This window comes from Sinocyclocheilus grahami, unplaced genomic scaffold (genome assembly GCF_001515645.1).
Source record: "Sinocyclocheilus grahami isolate Dianchi unplaced genomic scaffold, SAMN03320097.WGS_v1.1 scaffold1.1, whole genome shotgun sequence".
Taxonomy (NCBI): Eukaryota; Metazoa; Chordata; class Actinopteri; order Cypriniformes; family Cyprinidae; genus Sinocyclocheilus; species Sinocyclocheilus grahami.
The window spans coordinates 2167395-2178414 of record NW_015505180.1 but is presented as its reverse complement, the minus strand read 5'-3'; the positions used below and the strand labels follow the sequence as shown (position 1 = coordinate 2178414).

Sequence of the window (11020 nt, the reverse complement as noted above, 5' to 3'; positions counted from 1 at the left end):
CTTTTGTGTACTAATGCTGATATTGACTAGGTTTAATGCATTGCATTGCATTGCAGTAATGTTTTTTCTAATGAAGAATCTCTGGTTTGTATCTCCTTGAAATCCACTAGCAATTGCATAATATCCTTAATGTCGGGTTGTTCTTCTGTAGTCCACTGCTTGTGTTTGTTTGTGTTGCGATCCTAAACTTTGGTAGCTCTCAGGACAGTAGCAAACATTACGCACAGTGAGCAAAATATGGCTCAGTAGCGCTCTCTAGCAACAGCACGATATTTCTTCGGCGGTCATATACTGGGATCATTTGGATGTACTGCCACCATATGGAGGCACTAAAATAGGTTGTGTTCAGAATGTGTGTTTCTGAAGTGAGTGTATTGTGCATAGCCAGGATACTCAAATTTGGCAAAGCGTTTAGTATGCAACCGTTCAACTTGATCTCAAGACTCCTGTGAGACATTTTCCACAAAATAGTTATTATGCAGTGCAGGCTATGTATATACTGGATGCTGCCCTATTAATTAAAAATAGTAAGTGGAACTGAAGACATTGCACGCTAAACGTTTCAAACTGTAGCATTTGTTGTTATGTGACCTTACTATATTTGTCACATGACCTCATCACATGATATTATGTCCTTCATCCATTATACTGCAAATGGAAGGTCAAGTTTAGCTCAAGGATTGTTTTGCATGTTAACAAATAAGTCATCTTGATATTCTAAGCATGCAATAGTATTTGCATACTGTACTATATGGGTTAGCAATAATTAGAGTATAATAGCCATAGATTTTCAGGGAATTTGATTTGTCACTAATGTAATAAACAATAAGTGCATTAAAGATAAATATCAGACCTGAAAAAGCTTTTTTATATAGTAAATGCTTACATGGTCTTTAGTCTGCCACAGAAGTGGATCATTGTCCTCTGGTATGCTGGACTAGGTTTTGATGGTCAGCCCCTAAAATGAGATATGATGGCTGATGTGCAGCTGATGTTACCAACCAGAGTCAATCTGAGAGCTGAGCATTCTGGGATTGACAGTCAGATGACAAGTATGCAATATCTCTTCTACCCTAAAAAGGTTAGTGAAAGGTCTTGATTTGATCGCTAGAAGACCTTGGGGGTCATTAGCTCATATTACATCAGTCAGATCTGCATGATTCAATCCTTGTGGTGTACAGGAAATGAATAATCATGGTTTCTGAATGTACTGTGACTGGTGCTTACTGTTTTGCCTGTGGCATGGCACGTGTTGTACATTACTATGACATTCTTGATTTTCCTTTATATTTCCATTTCCATCATCCTAGATTAGTGGTTTGTCTATAGGGTTTGTGTCATACACACTATCCACACAGTCAGGCAGTCTGAAGATGCATCATTTTATTAGATGTGACATGAAAGCCAAAGTATTGAGTTGCATATTAGTGTAAATTGCATAATAGCAAATATACAGTATATCCATATATTATCTCTGACAGTGCTATGAATGGGAATGCAATCTATTGTAGTGACTATCAGATTTCCTACTAAAGGTTAAAAATTTGGATATACTGTACTTGAATGAATGTTTCTAATTCTGAAAAATGGTCAAGAGTGTTTGAAATATTAGTTTTGTAGAAAAATAAATAAATAAATAATATATGTATTATTATTATATTATACATTTTGTTTTATTTGATCAAAATACATACAAAAAAACAGTAATATAGTGAAATATGTTTTACAATTAACTGTTTTGAATATTTTTGAATATATATGAATGTAAATATATTTCATAAATGTAAAGTACAAATGTGATATATTTCATATTTCAATGTATTTCAAACTGTAATTCTTTCCTGATGAATAGAAAATTCATAACAGCATCTTTGTCTTACTGTTACTTTTGATCAGTTGAATGCATTGATGCTAAATAAAATTAATAAATTATATTATAAATATATAAATATATATACACACATTACACCCCAGTGGAATTTGTCAAGCAATGTAACCTCAACTATTGTTAAAATTTGGGTGCGATTTCATATTTTAATTGAAATTTATATGAGAGTAACAAAGTAAATCATTATATTTTCAAATTATGCTAGATATCAAATCATCAAAATTATCAGTGCAAAATCATGTCATACTGTATAGCAGCATCATTATTCTAGTGTTACTGTATGGAAGTGGCCTCACACTTAAAAGGAAATGTTGCTTTGCCCTTAGAGTCACTAAGTTACAGAGACTGGTGAGACCTGAGCAGTCTGTCATGTAGATGAATGGATGAGCATTGTGCAATACACACAAAGGCCTACCTCACTGACCAAACATACTCACACACCCTCCAGACACACAGCAATATCCAGATATGCTGATCTACATTTTTCTATTCTTAGATTTAAAATGATTTCTTACATCACTCTTATATCATTTATATACGTCAGCAATCTCACTTTTAAATTCCACATGACATGGCTTGTCAAATGCCGTTTTCTTTCCTGTGGTGACATATTTCCTGTTGAAATGTGGGCAGGGCAAATCAAAAAGATATTTTTATAGATGGCCAACAGGCTCGAGTCACGTCACAGCCACAAACCATAATTTGCTACTTGCTCCTATAGTCGGTTGCAGATAATATTAGAAAGCATTTTATATGGCAAAATGTCCAAGATTTATACATACTTTTTATCCCCGAAGAGAAAATCTATAAATCTGCCAAAAGTTTCATGCATATACGATCATAAAACTAAAAGACTATATATATATATATATATATATATATATTAAAGGAATATTACAGAATTATTTTCAAGCTCCAGTGTTGTGTGGTGGGAAGTGTGGTTGCAATACCATTTTTATATGTTTCATTCAAATTCTTTAATAAATACAGTAAACATTGTGTCTGTGCTGAAGAATCTACAGTTTTATTGTCATTTCGTTTTGGCAGCTCAGTTCATTCAGCGAAAATTAGTTTTGCCACTGATCAAATTTGAAAACATAAAATGAAAATATGATTAAGAGGAGTTTAACTTGTGGAATTATAAATAGTAAGCACTTGGTACATAGAAAAATATTTTAAAGAATGAATTGACTTTAAAGGTAATTTCCTGTTAGAGGCGAAACAATTTCTCCCTCTCATACTATGTACTTTTTGGATAGTTATAGCAATGAATTGGTTTGGAGTACTAGAGTATGAAGCGATGCAAAAAGTCAGGTTTATTTACTGGGATCTGGTGAAGTCTTAACGGATAGTGCAGAGTCAAACATGCTTGATAAGTGGGGAGCAGCATGTGTCCATTGTGCTGTCCATTAGTGCAGGTGAAAGGCCCATGTTTTTTTTTCTCTAACAGTCATGCTCGGGTACGATTCTGCACTTCAGAATCTTTAGATAGTTCTGGACTTTGTTAGAATCACGGCGAAAGCAGTACAGGAGCTCATAGTTGCTCATGGCCTCTCCGCTGTCCGATATAGGAAGCATGGCTTCTGCCACAGACAGACCTGTCACAGAGTTGCCAAGCATTCCCAGTACTCTCATCTGAGGAGGACAAGAGAGAAACAATGAATGAATCACAGCGTTTCAGACATTTTCCACAAATAGGGAACACAAAGTTCACAAATTGTTTGTCAACCACACCAGGTCTGAATATTTTATTTATTTTTACTTTTTTCAACCCTGTTCCAATGTTTGATTAATTGTAATATTTGATTAATTTGTCATAAAAAATATCACTTAGTAGGAACCATTAGTTTGAGGCCAAATGTTGGTTTTGTTATTGGTTAGCTAACTATACATGTACATATTTTGAAAAATGCACTTTTCTCTCCACTTAGATTCTGGTAATAGTCATAATTTGCAAGTCACATAACATGGATTTTGCAATTTGATCATATTTATTTTATCATACTTTATTATATTTATATGAAACATATGCAGAAAATGCACATTTGCATTACAAAATTGAGATAAAATACTGCACTTTAAACCTAATACTTATCTAACAGAGATGCTAAAGCAATTAAAATAAATTCTAACGAACCTACCTATAAAAAATGAAATATTATAATACTAAAATAAAATTTATACTGTATATATATATGTATATCGGTGTATACACACAAGCTAAAATTATTATTGTAAGTGAGGATAGAAAGATAAAATGTGTTTAAAACCAACTACTCTTCACTAATATTTCTAATGTTATGTTCAATGATAGTTGATCCAACATATCTAATACTCACAACAGAAAACAACTCTAATTCTTAGAATAGTATGAAAACCAAAGATCTTGTGGAAAGTGCCTGCAGTAACTTATGACACAACATACTCATAAATACAATCACACAGGTGTCTCACACCTTTTCTTATTCCCTGCTTTGATGTGACTCACCCTCTCAGCTACTTTCTCCACCCCTTTCCTCAGCTCATGGGCCATGTCCCCCATCTCCAGGGCTTTGTTACTGCTGAAGCTGTTGAAGTCCTGCTGGTGAGCCATGCTCTGGTGCAGTTGGAACAGGGGGTCCCTCCAGGCCATCAGCAGTTTAAGAATCACCTCCGTTAACTCTTCACGCTGACACACAAGAATTTAAAGAGTTAAAAGCCACAGTTATGACAAGAACAGTATTTGAAGTCTCATTTCTACAGGTGTTGATTCGTCTGAAACTATATATAATATACTAATGAGACTGGAGAGTTTGAGGAGATGGTTGCTGGGTTACTTAATTTAGCAGATGTGACATTAAGTGCATTAATTGATGGGACAGTTCTCTTGGGACGGGCTGCAGTTAAGTGCTTTGCTCAAGGGCACAGAGGTGATAAGACAGCAGTGGGATCAGAGAACACAGTCCATTAATGACAAGCAATGGCAGCAGAATCATACATGCTCAACGTGATGAATGCACCTTAGAGCTGAACCTGCAATCCGAATGGGGACGTTTTTTTAGGAAGGGGATGTTGGCTGATTAGAATGCTATACTCACAGCTAGTTTCTGTGCATTCTCTTTGCCGTTTGGAGTCAGTATGCTGGAGGTGTGACACTTGCGGTAGATCTTTCCAATATGGTTTTTGCTGGGCAGGAAATACTGTTCCTTTAGACAAAAAGAAAAGGAGAGAAGATGAGGGGAAAAAACCTGAAGCCACATTCAGTTTGCAGATAGTTGTTTAGTTTATTAATTGTACAATTTTATATAAATATAGTTATATTTAAATGTTAGAATACAATCATTATTTATCACTTTAGTCAACTTTTAATGGTATATAATTAATAATATTGATTGTATGCACTTTTAAAATATTTAAAATGTCCATTATTATTTAAATTCAAACTTTATATTAGCAAAAGTAGTTAATTTTGAGTTTTCATTATGCATTTTAAATATCTAAAAAGACTAATATTATTTAAATTCACACTAGATGTTAAAAAGAGTACATTTTGTTGTTATACATTTTATTATGCACTATAAAATATCTCAAAATGATCAGATGCACTTTTAAAATATTTAAAAAAATGTCTATTATTATTTAAACTCCTACTTTATATTAACAAAAAGAGTTAATTTCGCTGTTATGCTTTTATGCATTTTTATTATGCATCTTTAAATATCTAAATGTTTATCATTTTAATTAATACTTGATATTAACAAAAATGGTTAATTTTGTTGCTATACATTCTATTATGATAAATATCTAAATTATTATCTAAAAAGTCATACATGATATTAGCAATAAGAGATGATTTTATCTGTATTATAAAGAAAAAAATATTTCAGTCAGTTTATGCAATTTATGCTATTTTTTGTGTATGTAGTAAGTTGTTTTTTTCCCCCTTTTTTAGATAAGTAGATTATTTAATTTAGATAATAACTTTAAGTAATAGTTATACAAATGAGCAATTCATATACTGTGCATTTTGATATACATGATCATTTTGCCTAAAATTCATTCTTGCATTACAAAATTTGGATATGATACTGTAGCATCTGCACAACATTTTACAGCCTCCTCACTTTACAAAGACAGTTGCATTAGAACAATTAGTTGATATTAGCGAAAAGAGATGATTTTATCTGTATTAACAAGAAAAAAATATTTCAGTCAGTTTATGCAATTTATGCTATTTTTTGTGTATGTAGTAAGTTGTTTTTTTCCCCCTTTTTTAGATAAGTAGATTATTTAATTTAGATAATAACTTTAAGTAATAGTTATACAAATGAGCAATTCATATACTGTGCATTTTGATATACATGATCATTTTGCCTACAATTCATTCTTGCATTACAAAATTTGGATATGATACTGTAGCATCTGCACAACATTTTACAGCCTCCTCACTTTACAAAGACAGTTGCATTAGAACAATTAGTAAGAAGAGAAAGATGTGACTCACAAACTCTGAGTGCAGATCGTTGGAGAGGCTGTGCATTCTGGCAGAGTGCTGAATGACCCTGTCGAAGAGATCTGCCAGGGACGGGACGTGGCATCCTGATGGCCCATGTGCGCAGATGGGTGCAGAGCCGACCCGGCTGTGAAGATCCAGGCACAGAAGTGCCACAAGCAGCACAGCCACTGCAGGCAGAAACGAACCCAAAGAGAGAAAGAAATAGAGACAGAGAGTAGAGGAGCAGAGGGTTAGAGAAAATCTAAGTTCCTCAGAGAAAAGCAGGAGAGTACATCCACAGATTGAAAAAGAGTTTCTGATTTCTAACTGTAGACAGCCACATGGGCTTCAAAAGCTAGCTGGTCTCCTTGAATCAGAGCCTCTGTCAGTTCATAGAAATACCTTGCTTCAGGCTCCTGGACATACTGAGAGGAGAGGAGAGGTTGTGGAAAAGCAAGGGGTCGGACTGCTATTTAAAGTGCCCAGAGTTTAGGTGCTGAGGGACGAATCTGGCCATTAAAGAGAAGGGAAGAACGAAGGGGGCGGGCATGAAAGTGTGCGTGTGTGATGATGGCGTGATTGTCATAGTCCATTGTGTCCGTTCCTTCTATCAGATGGTGACTAATGCCGCTTCCCTCCACCGAAGTCCCTGAAGGCTACACACTTTAATTTTGCGTTCTTACCTCTTTAACCCTCTCTCTCATCTGTACCGTCATCTGACCCATCAGATTAACATTGGGTGACTAGCATGCTTGCCTTCTGACATCCAACATAACCCAAAACGCCAGTGAGTCGTGCACTTTAAATAGTCATTGTAAGGAAAAAATAGTTGACAGAGATGGACTGAGTTGTCTTTGGAGTTTTTAATTAATTCAGCCATGTAAGTGTTCAGTGATGCATTGGAATAATTCCAAAGACTGGCAAATGCCATACATAAAAGTAAATATATATAGTAAACAAAATATATGCATTTTTCTTGCATTGTAATATTAAATGGTGGTTAGAAAAAAAGTATATATTCATATATTATATTATATTATATTATATTCATGTTGTTTTTTCATGTCTTGCATTGGTTGCATTCAATGAATTATATATTGCATTATATTAAATATTGAGGAGGATTGTATTAAAAGAGAATAGGAGAACTATGTATATGACCTATGTTAACACTATGCTGACAACATATAGAATGTTTGTGAAGTATGAAATAGGAAGATAGTGAAAACTGGATATTTTTGAGTCACAGTGAACACTTAAGTTGAACACTGTGTACACTGTTTCTGTTTTTTAAGACTCAGTTCACTCAGGGTGAACACATTGATCTGACAAAAGCCAACAATCATTGGAATTTGATGTTTGATGGGGCAAATACGATCTGCTTTTTCTTTTATCCCTTTGTGTTTGAATTCAACATGTCTTGCTGCATGTGTTTGGTAAGAGACACTTGACCTCAGACATTTGTGTTAGTGTGGTTGGACATTCAGTACCACTGTGACGACCATCATACTCCACCCGGCCCTCAAGGCACGATATGTGTGGCTATGACAAGTCGACGTTAAACTGGATGGAAATATGACGTCAGAAAGCTGGATATGGTCAAACATAGACAGGGGGACTATTATTAGATACAAAATCTTACAAACTGTCATAAAACAGTGAAGTATTCTCTCAAATGTTCAGGGATGAAAATAGTATGCGGACAGAATGCCACTTCATATGATGATATGTGTGAAACAAGTTGACAGAAGGGATAGGGATCAGGTGACTGGATATAACTCTGTAGATGAACATTATCTACAACTAAATATAGTTTTCTTTTGTTGCTAAAGTATTTACTCTTCCATTCAAAAGTTTGGGGTTAGTAAGAATTTTCTTTTTGGCTTTATTATGATAGGACAGCATAGAGCTGACAGGTAGCAAAGTGGGAGAGATGTGGGATCGGGAAAGGTCCTCAAGCCAGGATTCGAACTCGGGAAGCCCATAGCACAATAGTGCTATAGGTCGGCACACCACCCACAAGGCTATCGACGCTAATGTAGTTGGTAAGGATTTTTTTTGTTGTTTGCATGTATTTGACATAGAAAGTTTTGTAACATTATAAATGTCTTTAGAACTTTAAACCACTTTAGACCTTTTTAACGCATCATTGCGGAATAAAAATATTAGTTTCTTTCAAAAAAGAATCTTACTGACACCAGACTTTTGAAAAGTATAATGTTTTTCATTGCTGTTCAAGAACATAATTTAAGAAATGAGCCCTGCCATCATTAATGTGTATAATTAATTGAGCCACAAAACAAGATTTTTGCCTGTGGGGGAACAAAAACTTGTTATAAAAATCTCTTGATTAGGTTGATGACAACTCCATTATATATAACTCTATAACTCTCTCTCTATATATACACACTATATATAAGATCTGCTTTTGTATGTTGAAAAGTCTTACCCAGTCTTTTTTTGCCGACAGTTGTTGGGTTTGGTGTAAGATAGTTGTCAAAGTAGGGGTGGGCACATACCTGTCAACATTTAGGCACCAAAAGCCGGGAGACCTCTGAGCAGGGGTGGGGGTGAGGGGTATTAATAAGGTTTAATAAGGTATAATAAAAAATTAAACCTTAAAATTACATGATTTACAGTTCAGATGAGGGGTTTCACAAAAACAAAATGATTTATAAAATGATAAACTTCACATTTCAGACTTTAAACCATTTTTAAGAAAAGGGATGAGTCAAAAGTATCAATTATTATATTAATTTAAACAGTTATCAATCAATTATATAATTTTAGTAATATAAATATATCTTAGTGTCTTAATTGTTTAGGTTTTCGTAATGCATTAGCTTCTTGTTTTCTGCATAAAAATAAGGGTCAATTTTCGCTTTTGTTTAAGTCCTGGAGGGCCGGAGACCTGCAAAGTTTAGATTCAACCCTAAATAAACACACCTGATCCAACTAATCAAGTCCTTTATACACACTATATATAAGATCTGCTTTTGTATGTTGAAAAGTCTTACCCAGTCTTTTTTTGCCGACAGTTGTTGGGTTTGGTGTAAGATAGTTGTCAAAGTAGGGGTGGGCACATACCTGTCAACATTTAGGCACCAAAAGCCGGGAGACCTCTGAGCAGGGGTGGGGGTGAGGGGTATTAATAAGGTTTAATAAGGTATAATAAAAAATTAAACCTTAAAATTACATGATTTACAGTTCAGATGAGGGGTTTCACAAAAACAAAATGATTTATAAAATGATAAACTTCACATTTCAGACTTTAAACCATTTTTAAGAAAAGGGATGAGTCAAAAGTATCAATTATTATATTAAGTTAAACAGTTATCAATCAATTATATAATTTTAGTAACATAAATATATCTTAGTGTCTTAATTGTTTAGGTTTTCGTAATGCATTAGCTTCTTGTTTTCTGCATAAAAATAAGGGTCAATTTTCGCTTTTGTTTAAGTCCTGGAGGGCCGGAGACCTGCAAAGTTTAGATTCAACCCTAAATAAACACACCTGATCCAACTAATCAAGTCCTTATTTGAAAACTACATCGGATGTGTGTTGGAGCATGGTTGGAACAAAACTCTGCAGGGCTCCGGGCTTTGACACCCTGGTCTAAACAAAAATAGCAGAAGTGCTTATTGAAAAATGCAAATACTTTCTATGCCAGCAGGTGGCGCTCTCCGGATGGCAGAAATGTAGCAGTTTCCCTGGTAACGGCAGTAAGGTAAGCAGCACAACACCTGACCTAAAAGTGCAGTGCTCATGTTTATTCAATGAAATCATAGCCTTTTGAAGTTTAATCATAAAACTGTAGGCCTATCTCAATTCTTGTCATTCAGTCCCCAAATTTAACACCTCTTGAAATAATTATTATAAATACATATAAATTATGCATTGATTCTTATTAAAGCAACTGTATTAAAGTTCTTCAATCAAGAGCAGTGAGGGATTTTTACTCTTTGTTTTGTTGTTTTATTAACATTAAAGAGATAGTTCACCCAAAAATGAAAAATGTGTCTGTTTTCAACCTGAATAAGTTTCTTTCTTCTATTGAACATAAAAGTTATTTTCAAGAATGTGGGTAACCAAACAGTTGCTGGCTCCCAGTGACTTCCAGAGTATTTTCCCCCCTAATATCAAAGTCAGTGAGGAACTGTTTGTTTGCCCACATTCTTCAAAATATCTTCTTTTGTGTTCAGCACAAGAAAGAAATGAATACAGGTTTGGTATTTGTTTGTTTGTTTGTTTATTTTGACAAAATAAAGTAGTGAATACACTCTATTCGTCAAGGATAACACAAAGTTTAAAACAAAACTTATTTCCATTGTGGTCCTTGATGTAAAGCACAAACTTCACTCCCGGTAACAGGTACACTGGCACTGCATTATAAATACAAAAATTACAATACAATTACACATCTACAAAAATTTACAGTCACAAATAACCACGTACGTAATACAAATTCATCAACAAAACAACCTACTTAAGAACAAACTTTTAGCTTTCAAACTAAAACTAACCATATTCGAAATACCTTTAATGTCCAGAGGTAACTTATTCCACAAAAGTGCCCCAGAATATCTAAAAGACCTACGACCATACATAGTTTTAAAACGTCATAATGTAATATCCATGAGACTTTGCCTAGTTTTAT

At 34.3% G+C, this 11020-nt stretch overlaps 1 protein-coding gene across 1 annotated transcript; it reads right to left on the bottom strand.

The window, feature by feature from the left end:
• Positions 1-2903: 2903 nt before the first annotated feature.
• Positions 2904-6841, bottom strand: LOC107582933 (prolactin-like). Its single transcript, XM_016268990.1, has 5 exons — positions 6765-6841; positions 6372-6550; positions 4966-5073; positions 4377-4556; positions 2904-3523 (listed from the first exon to the last, which is right to left on the bottom strand). Exons 1-5 carry the CDS (start codon positions 6784-6786, stop codon positions 3332-3334), a joined length of 681 nt encoding a protein of 226 aa, XP_016124476.1. The 5' UTR covers positions 6787-6841; the 3' UTR covers positions 2904-3331.
• Between the last annotated feature and the right edge of the window lie 4179 nt (positions 6842-11020).

Bases quoted from the DNA above. Each gene is read 5' to 3' on its own strand.
- LOC107582933 (XM_016268990.1), bottom strand. From the start codon at position 6,786: ATGTCCAGGAGCCTGAAGCAAG. The intron at 5,074-6,371 runs GTGAGTCACATC...TTTTGTCTAAAG, and splicing joins ACGATCTGCACTCAGAGTTT to GAACAGTATTTCCTGCCCAG. The intron at 4,557-4,965 runs GTGAGTATAGCA...CTTGTGTGTCAG, and splicing joins AGAATGCACAGAAACTAGCT to CGTGAAGAGTTAACGGAGGT.